Here is a 17,653-nt window from a genome sequence, read left to right on the forward strand (position 1 = left end):
GTATCTCTGTGTATTTCAATTGCCATCGATAAAATGCTATTCTGTTCATTGCATGTAACTTATGCCTGCCCATACCATAACCCCACCATGGGGCACTCTGTCCACAATGTTGACATCAGCAAACCGATCGCTCACATATCTGCCCGGGACAGTTGAAAACGGGATTCATCCATGATTAGCACACTTCTCCTAAGTGCCAGTTGCCATCAAAGGTGAACATTTCCCCACTGATGTCGTTTGACAGCGAACTGCAGTCGGGTCAAGACCCTGGTGAGGATGATGAGCAAGCAGATGAGCTTCCCTGAGACGGTTTCTGACAGTTTGCACAGAAATTCTTCGATTGTGCAAACCCACAATTATCAGCTTTCCGGGTGGCTGGTCTCAAGACAGTCCCACAGGTGAAGTAGCCGGATGTGGAGGTCCTGGGCTGCCGTGGTCACACGTGGTCTGCAGTTGTGAGGCCGGGTTGGAAGTATTGCCAAATTATCTAAAATTATGTTGAGGCAGATTACGGTAGAGAAATTAACATAAAATTATCTAGCAACAGCTCTAGTGGACATTCCTGCAGTCAGTATGCCAAATGTATGATCCCTCAACTTGTGACAAAACTGCACAAGTGGCCTTTTATTCTCTCCAGTACAAGGTGCACCTGTGTAATAATCATTCTGTTTAAATCAGCTTCTTGATATGCCACACCTGCCAGGTGGAAGAATTATCTTGACAAATGAGAAATGCTCACTTACAGGGACATAAACAAATTTGTGCCCACAATTTGAGAGAAATACACTTTTTGTGCCTATGGAACATTTATAGGGTCTTATTTCGGCTCATGAATCATGGGACAAACATTTTGCAGGTTGTGTTTATATTTTTGTTCAGTGTAGAACATATATTATTTATGTTGTCTACCTGGACTGCTGTATGCTGTTTAGGTGGTGACAGCACATGTGAAGATCAAGAGGTGATCAGCAACGAGGTGTTCATCCACCAGGGTCACTCATTCATGTGAGGTCAGCCAGATCAGCTGTGGGTCCCGCCATACTGCGGCAGTCACAAGTAAGAGCCCTTCACATAAGCGTCCTCAAACTGCTAATTTAGAAACAACATATTCGAATGTATTTTTCTGGTACGGGTGATCGCTACACTTGCGGCTGGGATAAGCTTAAAAAATATTAATGATTAGAAAATGTCACCTGTTCTTGGTGGCTTCGAGTAGGCATAAAGAGTATTAGAGTATTGCATAAAGTCATTATGAATTCCAAAGCGCAATACATATCCAGGAATGTAAAGACATGGCCTTTCCTCATAACCACGGCTACAAGCTCTGCTTGTATCACTGTTTCAGCTGAATATGGCCAGCTGGGACAGGGGACTGTGAGCAGCTCAGACGAGCCAAGATGAGTAGAGTTCTTCAAGAACCAGGGGCTGCGTGTGGTGGATGTAGTGTTTGGGCCATGGAACACTTTTGTTTCTGCTATCAAAGAGGACCCCTCTCCATCCTGACACATATCCTTTATAACTAAGGACTACATGGAATGGAAAAACTGTCTGTAGGAGTTGAGCACTAAGGACAGTGCATATTTTGATTGACTAGATCAGGGCTTTTACAACCCTGTTCCTGGAGTGACCGTCCTGCAGCTTTTCAGTCCAACCCTAATCTATCGCACTGGATTCTAATAATTAGCTGGTTGATAAACTGAATCACGTTAGTTACAGTGAACATACAAGAGGGTAGCTCTCCAGGAACAGGGTTGGAGAGCCCTGGACTAGATATTCATGGTTATTTAAAATATTCATGGTTATTTTGATGACCAATTTACCCCTTTTACCAAAGAGCACCTTCTATCTACCAAAATGTACTATTGTGTACCTTAGTTGCACTTCCCTTCCTCCTCTTTCTACTATTCATGGTTATTTGTTCAGCCAAATTTAAAAAATGACAAAATCAGTGACTAAGACTTGATTACTTTTATTCTAGATATTTAGATTGAAAAAATACAGTTAGAGGGCTCTTATCGCATATACATTATGTAAAAATACATTATCAAACATAATAGAAAATATTAATCTACAAAGAATTTGAGGCAAAATCAAAAAATATATATTATTACAATGGAGAAAAAAAAAGGTCTTCTGAGTATTAATAGGACAGAGAATCCAAGGCATCCATATCCTGGCATCTTATTTGTCGACTTCACAGAACAATCTTAAAAGAACTAGAGAACAACACAGAGCATTAGAGGGAGGCTCATAAGTGCAATGAAGAGATTATGAAGAGTATTCTAATCAGATTTGTACTGACCTGACAAAATCTGGTGACCTTGAGATGACGTGTTGGAACTCTGACAGATTCACAGTTCCATCTTTGTCTATATCAGACTCTTCAAGAATCTGCAATATTGTAAATAAGTATTTGTTTTAGCCTTGGAGACTGCAAACGGAGACCTGAAAGGTAGACTCAGTGAGAGGACCATAGATCATACTCAGCAATGCAATTTCCTGCGTTGAGACAGTATTCAAATCTACCACAGCTTCCCAGTTTATGGTCTCCCCTGAGGCAGTGCCACATTGGAAAGAACCAGGCAATAGTGGCCTTAATCTGTTAACTCACATTGCTGATGAGCTGCCTCATCTCTTCAGTGGTAAGCCTTGTGTCATCCGTCTCACCAGTCAGACAGTTCACCAGCTTCTCCAGGTCCCCACCATCCAGAGTGCCATCATCATCAAAGTCTGAACAGACAAAACAATACAACATTTTCACCAGCCCCCCAAACTGCCAGACAACAATGAATACACTACATACATATACAGGCCTAAGAAAGTGTCAATTGTATTACCAAAAATGCGGAATGCGTAGTGGGACTTGATTTCCAGTGTAGCTGAATCACTGAAGGCACTCAAGAGATCAAGGAAGTCCTCAAAGGTGAGACTTCCATCTTTCATATCAGATGTTGAGAATACGTGACAGATCCTTTTTCTGAAAGGGTTGGACTAAAGGGTGGGGACAGAACATTAACATTAAGTCCAATGCTGACATTTTTCTCTGTCAAATCACTTCTGGGTAAACAATAAGTACCTTACTGTTTTAAATTCAAATGGCCAAAAATATTTTCTTAGCAAAGAGAAATCTCTCAAGCAAGAATTTTGCTAGGACTGTCAGGGTGGTCTGAGTGGGGAGGGTAAAACTACTAACTAATTTACTGCTTGGTGAGGTCACCATGTGGAAAGGCCAACACTCCATCCCACCAAAACAGGCTGACATTTCAGGCAGTCTTTTCAAACAGCTTACAATAAAAAGGTATTATCACTATCACAATATTATCCCAACCTCAGTATGGAAATATATATAAAACACAGTTCCTTGAGAAGGGCCAGTGCAGTCAAAAGTAAATCAAACATTTGTTACAATGTTTTTTAACTAAAAATAATTTGCTCGCTGTATTAGTAATTTAGTATAATTTTAATTGCAATCTTGTCACCTTGAGTTCTGGCAGTGAAAGGACTTTCTCCATGGGCACTCGCGGGGTGGGGACGTTTCTGTCCTCTTTGGAGAGGAGTTCACTGAATCTCTTGTGTGCCCTAAAAAAAACATGCATCACAACCTCCACTCTGCCTGTATGGATGTTGATTGCTCAACAAGTCTCTTTCGCAAGAGATTTACAATGACAAACCTTTCCAACCTAGTTCAAACAGTTCAACATCTTGCCTGTCAAACTTCCTTGTAAATTAGACTTTAGTACTTTGCGTAAGTAAGGATTAAAGTTAAGTTGACAAGGAAGTTTGTCACTGGCAAGATGGAGCCTATATATTTACTATATGATCAAAAAGGATATTGACAACAATAGCATCTGCGAATTGAAATAATGGGGAAAAACGCTAGTTACTTACAGAATAATTTCTTGCTTTGTAAGAAACGTCAGCTCCTGGAGGGGAAGAGTTGGTGCATTATTTTCAAATACACCACACATTCCAAATTGATTTAATTATGCCTCAACTTCTTGCTTTTATCAGTGTCGTGTCACTTGCAATGCGCTCAAGAAGTTGTCCTACCAACAACGTCATCAAAAACTGACAATACACTTGATAATTAATTTAAGGCAATTAATTCAAGCCGAACAGCGACTCTTTATAAGAGGGCATAAACGATATAACTAAATAGCTGGCTAAAAACAACTTGGTTAGTTTTTAGATATCGCGTTAACTAGCTTGCTAAGTAAGCTATTTGTTAACCTAACCACGTTACCAGAAAGTACAATGACCAACAACTTGTTGTGTAACGTTACATTGGCTAGATAGCTGTCTTATTTCACCTGATATTCTGAGAGCAGATCCTTCCTTAATTGACTTGCTGTTGTTCCCATGTTTTTGTTTTTTTCTTCTGTTTGTTATTAGCTATCCAACTTCAGAGAAAGAACACTTTCTGATTCGATAACTTTCCGAAGCAGCTAGCCACTTCCCTTTTCCGAATCGACGAAATATACCATAGTAACAAGATTTGCATATAGGTAGCCAACACACCGCCAGATGGCGATCACGTGCCTCAATACAAATCGCTGACGCAGGAAGAAAAGCAGAGCGAAGATGGATCCTACCCACATTGACTTACAGTTTACGTATTTTTTCCTTCAATTATTTGTATAAATCCTGAATAAATACAGGTCATTGACACTTTTCTACTATTACGTGGAAAACTTTTATTTAGAAAATTCAGAAATTCTGAGATCCGGAAGTACTTTTTAGTGTTGTTGCGGAGACACTGATAAAAGATGCCATGTTTTTAGTTGCGGTAAATAACGTGGTTAAACTACTTATAGATTAGCGGTTAGATATCGATTTTTACATAAACTCAACAGAAATGTAATTTATTTTCTACGCTGCTGATTCAGATAACGGTGCGTTAGCTACATGCTAATTAACTTGAGATAAGACTCGGCGTTGTCACTCCATGCCATTCATCTCATTGTTGAAACGAGATACATCGTGCCACGTAACGTCTGGGTAGCTATCGGTGCTAATATTTATTGCAGACCAATGGAGGACGGCAAATCGCCAACACGTTTCGTCTACTGTAACCGAGATTTTGCTGACCATGTTTGCTGGTCTGGATGTGGTGACCGAACTGCCTCGATGTCTAAATTTGACACGACAATTCAAGCCGGATGGACTGACAGGATGGACAGGGGGCTGTTCCGTTATCACCTGGGCGACTTGGAGACAAGAATTTTACCTGGGCCGGCTCGGTATGTGGCCCAACTGAATATTCAAAGAGGGATAGAGCGAAGACAGCCTCAGGAAATATTAAGCATCAAACAAAACTTTGACACCAAGCAGTTCAACTTCAACAAAATCAATCCAGAGGAAGTCATTTTTGAGATGAGTAAGCAAATTGAGCCTACGTCGCAACCCAAAGGTGGGGGCCCCTGTAAAGAGAATGGACACCCATGTGATGATCTCTGTAGAATTATGGTGATGGTCAATGTTAGCCCATTGGAATTTGGTCACTGTTTATTAGTTCCAGAGCCCACCCAGTGTTCACCACAGGTCCTGACCCCCGCTGCCATCCAAATCGGAATCGAATCTGTGCTGCTGAGTTCTGACCCGGGCTTCCGGGTGGGATTCAATAGTCTTGGCGCGTTTGCATCTGTCAATCATCTCCACCTTCATGGATACTACATGAAGCAGGAGCTAAACTTAGAAACTGCTTCAACCCAACCCTTAGTGCCGGAAAAGGGATTTTACCGTCTGAGAGACTTCCCCATCGGCTTTATGTTCTACGCTGAAATGGATGACCTTGAGAAAGTTGTCTGTGCCATTAGTCAGGTCACAAACTCATTGGTGGAGAGGAACAAGGCACACAACCTGTTTTTCACTCGAGGCTGCCCACCTGGGAAGTCTGATGTGCGTGCCAGGCGTGGTGTGCGCATTGTTGTGTGGCCTAGGAGGTCCTGCTTTGGTGCCAAGGATGAATCTGCCTTCAATGTGGCTCTGTGTGAGCTGGCTGGACATTTACCATTCAAGAACAGACATGACTTTGAACACAGCACTGAAAAAGATGTGATGGCCATCATTCAGAGGTATCTGCTGCCTGACCAACAGTTTCTTCAGTTGGAACAGCAACTTACTGCACATTTACAGAAAGACATTAAAGCTTGATTTACCTGGAAGTGAACAATTGGGTTTATTATATTTCATGGGCATTAAAGTATAACTCAACAAATCTCAACTGAATAAAACATACTTGAAATCGCAGTAACTTTTTTTTCCTTTTTCAGATGTATTACCACAAACACTGGCGTAATGCAGTTTCTCTGTTTTTAGAATGTACAACTGTCCTGTATAGGATACCTGAACCTGCATGACAGGAGCGGTCCTCCGAACCCAAATAATATGCGCCTTTGTGCATACATTTATTTTGTCCCCCCACACCAAACTCGATCACGAGGTCCTCTACTCCGCCAATTAATCCACACATAAAGCGGTCAACCAAATCGTTTCTAGTCATCTCTCCTTCCAGGCTTTTTCTTCTCTTGACTTTATATTGCGATTGGCAACTTTCATAAATTAGGTGCATTACCGCCACTGACCTCGTTTGTCTTTGTCACCCACATGGGTGGGTACCTGCTTCTATAAACCAATGAGGAGATGGGAGAGGCAGGACTTGCAGCGTGATCTGCGTCACAAATAGAACTGACTTCTATTTTAGCCCTTGGCAACGCAGGTGATAATTGAATAATATAGATTTCTAAATGTATTTTGCAATGTGACGCAAGCGGTGTGGTCAGCCTGTTAGCTTCCAAGTACATATGGAAATTAAAAAGGTTTATGTATTAATGGCTTTTGAGGGTTACTGTCAATGATGTATTACTTTAAATATTTTTTACATCCATGACAGGCGCACAGGTATGTCAGTGATCATAAGTAGCTTACTTCCTTTCCTCCCCACCATATTAGAATAACTTCACAAAGAATTTTAGGCCTCACAGGTTGCAAGTTACTCCTCTCATCCAGCATTAGGACTACACTGATCTAGGTGAGAAACCAGGGGAGGACCATCCTCAGTGAGTTTCATAAAAATTGTGAAACATTAAAAGTTATCCTTTTTAGATACAACTACTAAATATAGTCACAGGTCACCAAATTGATGAAAACATTGTTTTTCAAGGAAGATCTACAGTAGCCTCAGCAGCACTATAGGGCAGCAACATGGTGTAGCTGGAGGACAGCTAGCTTCTATCCTCCTGGGTACATTGACTTCAATACAAAACCTAGGAGGCTCATGGTTCTCACCCACTTCCATAGATTACACAGTAATTGTGACAATTTCCAGAGGACATCCTCTAACCTATCAGAGCTCTTGCAGCATGAACTGACATGTTTCCACCCAATCAATGGATCAGAGAATGAATCTAGCACTGCAAGCATAAGGTACAGCTAGCTAGCGCTGTAGTGCATAAATGTGGTGAGTAGTTGACTCAAAGAGAAAGACAATAGTTGAACAGTTTTGAACAAATTAATTTCTTTCAAAATTGAGAAGCGAGAGAGCTAGCTATTTTAGGTTGTATATATTTTTTACTTAGCTAGTGAATGCAGCTAGAAAGTTTAGCCTACTCAAACACCCAGCTCAAACAGAGAGGGATGCGATGTTAGCTAGCTTGCTATGGCAATCCAACACTGGAACTTCAAGGTAAGCTTTTGGTTTTAGTAATTTATTGCCACCAGGGCGTGCCGGTGTAACTTCTAAACTGATTTCTGACTGTACTGAATGATAGTTTACTAATGTGTTAGTCCTGGTATGTTGACTATGACGTGACAACCATGTAGGCTGTGTGTAGTGGTTAGCGGTCTTGATATGAAGGTTTGGCTTGGAATGTTTTTTTTGCCTGGTCACAGACAGCTGATGTGTTGTGCACTGAAGCCCACAGGCGAAGGGAAAAAGTGAGAGGAGAGCACGTAGATAGTTGCGAGAAGGAATGATATATACAACGAGCAACGTGATCATGCTGTTTTTATGTGGCTTCTATGAAAGTGAACTGTGTTTCGGTGTGATCAGGGGTGTATTCATTCCTTCAATTCTGATAAAAAATGTTTCTTAAATACAAGCAAACAAAACGAGGATAAACATACGTGAATTTGTCCAATAGAAACTTATGTTTACAACTGTTGGGACTAATGATTACACCCTAGATCAGCTAGATGCAGGCAAGAGTGTGCAAGGCAGTATTGAATGTGTCACTGTGCCTTACCTTGATTGCTTAAAATTATCTCGACCAGTGCACGTATGTTGTAAACTTTAAGTCACAAGCTTTGTTTTAGCAATGAAATTATGGGTACAGGGAAAATTTGAGTATCATTTAGTAGCCTAAACCTATCGATGTTACATTGGGTGCTGGGTGAATGAAATATGAATGACAGTCGTCCAATATGCTGTAATATAAACAAGGCCATGCTCCTAAAAAAATTATCATCCTCCCTCATCTTAAACGGCACTGACCACCACTGTGAGCAAAATAGTTGACAGTGGCCTGCGTGGGCCTTTTGGAAGTTCATGCAGCCCCTGTCAATTAATTATTTACTCCAATCATTGCACTCTTACACATTTTCCCCATAGTGACTTTTATTACAGAACATTGATACGCTTCCTGCTCAGTGTGGCTTCTCATGTGCACAGTCAGATCCCTATTGCTAATGAATCATTTACTACAAACATCATATCTGCAATGTGAGTTTTGATGTGATGTTTCATACTTTCTGTGGCCCAAAAACAGTTCCCACATACCACAAATAGGTTATTTCTCCTTCGTATGAGTTTGCACGTTTCATTAATGAACCCATGTAGTGGAAAGATTTTCCATACACTACTTTCTACACACTTCTATGGCAAAGTGCATTGTCATTTTGCCTGGGTGATTTCAGATTGGGCAACACTGTGGATTTCTTACCCTTAGTGTTTATACGGGAGCTTTGTCTTTACTGTCCATGTTTTCTTTGATTTTACTGGCTTAACCTGAGGTCCTCCAATTCCCATCCTATCCATGTTTTTACTCTTGAGCTGCAGAACAGTATGGATTCCCTGCAGAGATGGGCTGAGAATCACTAGTTGGTTCTGATACTCTGTAGTAATCTCCACCAGTTTCTGTTTGTGCAGTTGAGGTGATGGGTAGAGACTCTTCTTTTCCATCATTTTGGGCATGATAAAGATTGGAGTGCAGAGTTGGATCCTCACTGTCATGTATTGTCATGTTGTGTCTTTCTGTCCTTTCCTTTCACCCTGTCTCCCTCTGCTGGTCGTATTAGGTTACCTTTTCTCCCCCGCTTTCCCCCAGCTGTTCCTTGTCTCCTCCTAACTACCCATTCACCCCGTTTCCCACCTGTTCCCTTTTTCCCTCTGATTAGGTCCCTATATCTCTCTCTGTTTCTGCTCCTGTCTTTGTCGGATTCTTGTTTGTTGTGTTTCATGCCTGAACCAGACTATCGTCATGTTTGCTGTAACCTTGTCCTGTCCTGTCGGAATCTGCCGGTCTGTCTGAACCTACCTATGTTTGGTTATTAAAGAAGCTCTGTTAAGTTAATTCGCTTTTGGGTCCTCATTCACTCACCGTGACAGAAGAATCCGACCAAGAATGGACCCAGCGACTTCGGATCCTCTCCACTCAGCCGTCGAGATCCAGGGAGCGATGCTAGGCAGACACGAGCAGGAATTGTCTGCTGCTCGACATGCCGTTGAGACCCTGGCCACCCAAGTCTCCAACCTCACAGAACAGGTTCACCATCTCCGCCTCGATCCACCGGCCACTTCCAGGGCTTTCGAATCTCCGGAGCCCAGAATCAATAACCCGCCGTGTTACTCTGGGGAGCCCACTGAATGCCGCTCGTTCCTCACCCAGTGTGATATTGTGTTTTCTCTCCAGCCCAACACTTACGCCAGGAGCACTGCTCGTGTCGCCTACGTCATATCTCTCCTTACTGGACGGGCTCGTGAGTGGGGCACGGCAATCTGGGAGGCAAGGGCTGAGTGTACTAACCAGTATCAGGACTTTAAGGAGGAGATGATACGGGTTTTTGATCGATCTGTTTTTGGGGAGGAGGCTTCCAGGGCCCTGTCTTCCCTATGTCAAGGCAATCGATCCATAACTGACTACTCTATTGAGTTTCGCACTCTTGCTGCCTCCAGTGGCTGGAACGAGCCGGCCTTGCTCGCTCGTCTTCTGGAGGGTCTCCGCGCAGAGGTAAAGGATGAGATTCTCTCCCGGGAGGTTCCTTCCAGCGTGGATTCCTTGATTGAACTCGCTATTCGCATTGAGCGATGGGTTGATCTTCGTCACCGAGCTCGTGGAAAGGAGCTCGCGCTCTCCGTTGCCCCCCTCTCCGCATCACTACCATCTTCCTCTGCCGGCTCGGGAGCTGAGCCTATGCAGCTGGGAGGTATCCGCATCTCGACTAAGGAGAGGGAACGGAGAATCACCAACCGCCTCTGTCTCTATTGCGGTTCTGCTGGTCATTTTGTCACTTCATGTCCAGTAAAAGCCAGAGCTCATCAGTAAGCGGAGGGCTACTGGTGAGCGCTACTACTCCTGTCTCTCCTTCAAGATCCTGCACTACCTTGTCGGTCCATCTACGCTGGACCGGTTCGTCAGCTTCCTGCAGTGCCTTAATAGACTCTGGGGCGGAGGGCTGTTTTATGGACGAGACCTGGGCTCGGGAACATGACATTCCTCTCAGACAGTTAAGGGAGTCCACGGCCTTGTTCGCCCTGGATGGTAGTCCTCTCCCCAGGATTCAGCGTGAGACGCTACCTTTAACCCTCACTGTTTCTGGTAATCATAGCGAAACCATTTCTTTTTTAATTTTTCGTTCACCTTTTACACCTGTTGTTTTGGGCCATCCCTGGCTAGTTTGTCATAATCCTTCCATTAATTGGTCTAGTAATTCTATCCTCTCCTGGAACGTCTCTTGTCATGTGAAATGTTTAATGTCTGCTATCCCTCCTGTTTCCTCTGTCTCTTCTTCACAGGAGGAGCCTGGTGATTTGACAGGGGTGCCGGAGGAATATCACGATCTGCGCACGGTGTTCAGTCGGTCCAGGGCCACCTCTCTTCCTCCACACCGGTCGTATGATTGTAGTATTGATCTCCTTCCGGGAACCACTCCCCCCCGGGGTAGACTATACTCTCTGTCGGCTCCCGAACGTAAGGCTCTCGAGGATTATTTGTCTGTAGCTCTTGACGCCGGTACCATAGTCCCCTCCTCCTCTCCCGCCGGAGCGGGGTTTTTTTTTGTCAAGAAGAAGGACGGGTCTCTGCGCCCCTGCATAGATTATCGAGGGCTGAATGACATAACAGTGAAGAATCGTTATCCGCTTCCTCTTATGTCTTCAGCCTTCGAGATCCTGCAGGGAGCCAGGTTTTTCACTAAGTTGGACCTTCGTAACGCTTACCATCTCGTGCGCATCAGGGAGGGGGACGAGTGGAAGACGGCGTTTAACACTCCGTTAGGGCACTTTGAATACCGGGTTCTTCCTTTCGGCCTCGCTAACGCTCCAGCTGTCTTTCAGGCATTAGTCAATGATGTCCTGAGAGACATGCTGAACATCTTTGTTTTCGTTTACCTTGACGATATCCTGATTTTTTCACCGTCCCTCCAGATTCATGTTCAGCACGTTCGACGTGTCCTCCAGCGCCTTTTAGAGAATTGTCTTTTTGTGAAGGCTGAGAAGTGCACTTTTCATGCCTCCTCCGTCACATTTCTCGGTTCTGTTATTTCCGCTGAAGGCATTAAGATGGATCCCGCTAAGGTCCAAGCTGTCATTGATTGGCCCGCCCCTAAGTCACGCATCGAGCTGCAGCGCTTTCTCGACTTCGCGAACTTCTATCGTCGTTTCATCCGTAATTTCGGTCAGGTGGCAGCTCCTCTCACAGCCCTTACTTCTGTCAAGACGTGCTTTAAGTGGTCCGTTTCCGCCCAGGGAGCTTTTGATCTCCTCAAGAATCGTTTTACATCCGCTCCTATCCTTGTTACACCTGACGTCTCTAGACAGTTCGTTGTCGAGGTTGACGCGTCAGAGGTGGGCGTGGGAGCCATTCTTTCTCAGCGCTCCCTCTCTGACGACAAGGTCCACCCATGCGCGTATTTTTCTCATCGCCTGTCGCCGTCGGAACGTAACTATGATGTGGGAAACCGCGAACTGCTCGCCATCCGGTTAGCCCTAGGCGAATGGCGACAGTGGTTGGAGGGCGCGACCGTTCCTTTTGTCGTTTGGACTGACCATAGGAACCTTGAGTACATCCGTTCTGCCAAACGACTTAATGCGCATCAGGCGCGTTGGGCGCTGTTTTTCGCTCGTTTCGAGTTCGTGATTTCTTATCGTCCGGGCTCTAAGAACACCAAGCCTGATGCTTTATCTCGTCTCTTCAGTTCTTCAGTAGCCTCCACTGACCCAGAGGGGATTCTCCCTGAGGGGCGTGTTGTCGGGTTGACTGTCTGGGGAATTGAGAGGCAGGTAAAGCAAGCGCTCACTCACACTCCGTCGCCGCGCACTTGTCCTAGGAACCTTCTTTTCGTTCCCGTTCCTACTCGTCTGGCCGTTCTTCAGTGGGCTCACTCTGCCAAGTTAGCCGGCCACCCTGGCGTTCGGGGTACGCTTGCTTCCATTCGCCAGCGTTTTTTGGTGGCCCACCCGGGAGCATGACACGCGTCGTTTCGTGGCTGCTTGTTCGGTCTGCGCGCAGACTAAGTCCGGTAACTCTCCTCCTGCCGGCCGTCTCAGGCCGCTTCCCATTCCCTCTCGACCGTGGTCTCACATCGCCTTAGATTTTGTCACCGGACTGCCTTCGTCAGCGGGGAAGACTGTTATTCTTACGGTTGTCGATAGGTTCTCTAAGGCGGCTCATTTCATTCCCCTTGCTAAGCTTCCTTCTGCTAAAGAGACGGCACAAATCATCATCGAGAATGTTTTCAGAATTCATGGCCTTCCGTCAGACGTCGTTTCGGACAGAGGTCCGCAATTCACGTCTCAATTTTGGAGGGAGTTTTGCCGTTTGATTGGGGCTTCCGTCAGTCTCTCTTCCGGCTTTCACCCCCAGTCTAACGGTCAAGCAGAACGGGCCAATCAGACTATTGGTCGCATCTTACGCAGTCTTTCTTTTCGCAACCCTGCGTCTTGGTCAGAACAGCTCCCCTGGGCAGAATACGCCCACAACTCGCTTCCTTCGTCTGCGACCGGGCTATCTCCTTTTCAGAGTAGCCTCGGGTACCAGCCTCCGCTGTTCTCATCTCAGTTCGCCGAGTCCAGCGTCCCCTCCGCTCAGGCTTTTGTCCAACGTTGCGAGCGCACCTGGAAGAGGGTCAGGTCTGCACTTTGCCGTTATAGGACGCAGACTGTGAGGGCTGCTAATAAGCGTAGAACTAAGAGTCCTAGATATTGTCGCGGTCAGAGAGTTTGGCTCTCCACTCAGAACCTTCCCCTTAAGACGGCTTCTCGCAAGTTGACCCCGCGGTTCATTGGTCCGTTCCGTATTTCTCGGGTCATTAATCCTGTCGCAGTTAGACTTCTTCTTCCGCGATACCTTCGTCGCGTCCACCCGGTCTTCCATGTCTCCTGTATCAAGCCCGTTCTTCGCGCCCCCGCTCGTCTTCCCCCCCCATCCTTGTCGAGGGCGCACCCATCTACAGGGTCCGCAGGATTTTGGACATGCGTCCTCGGGGCCGTGGTCACCAGTACCTCGTAGATTGGGAGGGGTACGGTCCTGAGGAGAGGAGTTGGGTTCCCTCTCGGGACGTGCTGGACCGTGCGCTGATCGAGGATTTCCTCCGTTGCCGCCAGGTTTCCTCCTCGAGTGCGCCAGGAGGCGCTCGGTGAGTGGGGGGGTACTGTCATGTATTGTCATGTTGTGTCTTTCTGTCCTTTCCTTTCACCCTGTCTCCCTCTGCTGGTCGTATTAGGTTACCTTTTCTCCCCCGCTTTCCCCCAGCTGTTCCTTGTCTCCTCCTAACTACCCATTCACCCCGTTTCCCACCTGTTCCCTTTTTCCCTCTGATTAGGTCCCTATATCTCTCTCTGTTTCTGCTCCTGTCTTTGTCGGATTCTTGTTTGTTGTGTTTCATGCCTGAACCAGACTATCGTCATGTTTGCTGTAACCTTGTCCTGTCCTGTCGGAATCTGCCGGTCTGTCTGAACCTACCTATGTTTGGTTATTAAAGAAGCTCTGTTAAGTTAATTCGCTTTTGGGTCCTCATTCACTCACCGTGACACTCACAGTCATATTCCATAAAGGCAGGAAAGAACATGGAGTCTTTGGTATCATCTTCCAGTTCTTGAGGCTGCTCTTCACACTGACTGGTTCCGAGTTCTTCCTTTATCTGTGTAGGCTCTGGGTCTTCCTGTCCCAGGCTGGGGCTCCACTACTGCACACAGTGCTGCTGCTCAGGGGGAACCTCTCCAGAGACTGACTGTTGACAGAGGATGTCTGGAGGCAAGTAGAAAGGAAGGACCTGAGATGTAGAAAACCCATAAGCCTACAATAGGAAATTCAGACAAATGACATAGCTATGTACGTGTAAAAGCTGTGTTATTTTTCTATAAACTTCCATACAATAAAGGTTAAATAGACTAACATTATCACAAACCTGCTCCGGGGGTTCTACTAAGCTATATGGAATTGTTTTAAGGTCATACAAAGGATAATTTTGCTTTTTGATTTGGAATTTTATGACCACTTGCAGTAACAAAAAAATATATATTTAAAAAATATATATATATTTTTTGTTGGCCTTACTGCTATTAGTCCATACAAACGGGTTGAAAAAAATATTCACTACATGAAACAGATAATATCAAAAGGAAGTTGGTTCTGAAGTGTCTCTCCTATATCTGAGAGATAAGAAAGATCAGGAATAGTTTTATTTTTTTTATTTTTTTTTACATGTATTTAACCCCCTTTTTTTGTGCATTTGACAGACTCCATCTACACGGCATTCAGACCGCTTGACTTCTTCCAAATTGTTACGTTACAGCCTTATTCTAAAATGGATTCATAAAAAAAAATCTCAGCAATCTACACACAATAACGACAACAGGTTTTATACATTTTTGCAAATGTATTAAATAAAAAACATAACTTATTTACATAAGTATTCAGACCCTTTGCTATGAGACTCAAAATTGAGCTCAGGTGCATCCTGTTTCCATTGATCATCCTTAAGATGTTTCTACAACTTGATTGGAGTCCACCTGTGGTAAATTCAATTGATTGGACATGATTTGGAAAGGCACACACCTGCTATGTAAGGTTCCACAGTTGGCAGTGCATGTCAGAGAAAAAACAAAGCCGTGAGGTCGAAGGAATTGTCTGTAGAGCTCTGAGACAGGATTGTGTCGAGGCACAGATCTGGGGAAGGGTACCAAAACATTTCTACAGCATTGAAGGTCACCAAGAACACAGTGGCCTCCCTCTTATGTGGAAGAAGTTTGGAACCACCAAGACTCTTCCAAGAGCTGGCCGACTGGCCAAACTGAGCAATCGGGGGAGAACGACCTTGGTCAGGGAGGTGACCAAGATCCCGATGGTCACTCTGACAGAGCTCCAGAGTTCCTCCTTGAAGATGGGAGAACCTTCCAGAAGGACAACAATCTGTGTAGCACTCCACCAGTCAGGCCTTAATGGTAGAGTGGCCAGACGGAAGCCACTCTTCAGTAAAACGCACATGACAGCCCGCTTGGAGTTTGCCAAAAGGCAGCTAAAGGACTCTCAGACCATGAGAAGCAAGATTCTCAGGTCCGATGAAACTAAGATTGAACTCTTTGGCCTGAATGCCAAGCGTCACGTCTGGAGGAAACCTGCCACCATCCCTACGGTGAAGCATCATGCTGTGGAAATGGCAGCATCATGCTGTAGAAATGGCAGCATCAAGCGATGCTCCCCATCTAACTTGACAGAGCTTGAGAGGATTTGCAGAGAAGAATGGGAGAAATTGCCCAAATACACTTGTGCCAAGATTGTAGCGTCATACCCAAGACTCGAGGCTATAATCGCTGCCTAAGGTGCTTCAACAAAGTACTGAGTAAAGGGTCTGAATACTTATGTAAATGTAATACCAGTTTTATGTTTATAAATTTGCAAACATTTCTAAAAACCTGTTTTTGCTTTGTCATTATGGGGTATTGTGTGTAGATTGATGAGGTGGGGAAACGATTGAATCCATTTTAGAATAAGGTTGTAACATAACAAAATGTGGAAAAAGTCAAGGGGTCTGAATACTTTCAGAATGCACCGTATATGGTTACTCCCCTGTGAGTCCTCATGTGACCCGTCCGATTAGTGCCAGTCCTCAAACATTTGTCACAAAAACAGCAATAGTATGGTTTTTCACCTGTGTGGATCCTTGTGTTGCTTTCAGATGTTCACTCTGAAACAAGCCTCTGCCACAATCAGGGCAGACATATGATTTCTCTCTTGTATGAGGCCTCATGTGCACTCTAAGATGGGAACCAGTGCTGAATGAGTCCTTGTGTGCACTGTCAGCTTTCAATTCCTTACAAAACATTTACGACAAATGTTACACGTAAACTTCGCTGTAAGGTGCATTTGCAGGTGATCTTTCATACTTTCCAAGGACTCAATGCATTTTTCACACACACCACAAGGATGTTCTATATCCATTGTATGAATTTTCACATGATTCACTAAAGAACACATGTAACGAAAAGACATGCCACACACCTTACAATGACAAGAAGCATTATGACGTTGACTGGGTGATTTCAGATTGGATGACTGTAGAATTCCTACCCTTATTATTGACACAGGATCTTTGTCTTTTTACTGTCCATGTTATATTTGATTTGCCGGGCTTAAAACCTGACTGAGGGACTTAACTTTCCACCCCATTGACTGCAGAACAGTCTGGATTACTGCAGCAAGAGAATGACAGTCACTGGTTAGTTCTGATACTATGTAGTCCTCTTCATAAGGTTCTGTATGGATCTATTTAGTTGAGGTGCTGGGGAGAGATACCCTTTCTTCATTAACTTAATGTTGACCACGCTAAAGATACGAGTGCAGAATTAGGTTCTCATCACAGTCACTTTTCACACAGGCAGGAGTGAATATGGAGTATTTGGTATCATCTTCCAGCTTTGGAAGCTGCTCTTCCCACTGACTGGTCCTGAGCTCCCCACGTTCCTCTGTAATATGTGTAGGCTCTTGGCCCTCCTGTCCCAGACTAGGGCTCCACTCTTGCACACAGTACTGCTGATCAGGGGGAACCTCCTGATCACCATGGAGAGTGAGCTGCTGGAGGTCTGGATGAAATGACAATGTAAACGTCATGAGTCGCCTAGGGTAGACTGCAATCACAAAACACAATACACAGCATTAACATTGAAAACACAAAAGCTGATATGAGTTGCCCAATAAATACTGTACATTTTGTAGAGTAGTCGAACTAGACAAACTAACGAACCTGCTATGTGTAGCCTGATCTCAGGTTTAATAACAGCGACTTCAAGCAGCCTTTGCAGACAGTCGTTTTCCTCCTTTGAAGGGGAAAGTTCTTCCTGGTACTCAGTTTGCGTTTTATTCAACTGCCCAGAATATCTCATCAACAGCAACTGTTAATCGCTCGTTGAGAAAAACCCGTAACAACTGTATTGAATATT

At 44.6% G+C, this 17,653-nt stretch overlaps 2 protein-coding genes across 2 annotated transcripts; one reads left to right on the plus strand and one right to left on the minus strand.

Moving 5' to 3' along the window:
• Nucleotides 1-1,954: 1,954 nt before the first annotated feature.
• kip1 (Calcium and integrin-binding protein 1) lies at nt 1,955-4,482 on the minus strand. The gene is given in 7 exon segments (NM_001160543.1): nt 1,955-2,216; nt 2,303-2,391; nt 2,612-2,730; nt 2,838-2,991; nt 3,480-3,579; nt 3,889-3,923; nt 4,311-4,482. Coding segments are annotated over 7 exon segments (570 nt in total). The 5' UTR covers nt 4,362-4,482; the 3' UTR covers nt 1,955-2,194.
• Nucleotides 4,483-4,574: 92 nt separating this feature from the next.
• gdpgp1 (GDP-D-glucose phosphorylase 1) lies at nt 4,575-6,249 on the plus strand. Its single transcript, XM_021600816.2, has one exon. The coding sequence runs from the start codon at nt 5,032-5,034 to the stop codon at nt 6,151-6,153; it is 1,122 nt and encodes a 373-aa protein (XP_021456491.1). The 5' UTR covers nt 4,575-5,031; the 3' UTR covers nt 6,154-6,249.
• Nucleotides 6,250-17,653: the final 11,404 nt, after the last annotated feature.

The sequence above is a fragment of the Oncorhynchus mykiss genome, chromosome 1 (assembly GCF_013265735.2).
Source record: "Oncorhynchus mykiss isolate Arlee chromosome 1, USDA_OmykA_1.1, whole genome shotgun sequence".
In the NCBI taxonomy this organism is placed as follows: Eukaryota; Metazoa; Chordata; class Actinopteri; order Salmoniformes; family Salmonidae; genus Oncorhynchus; species Oncorhynchus mykiss.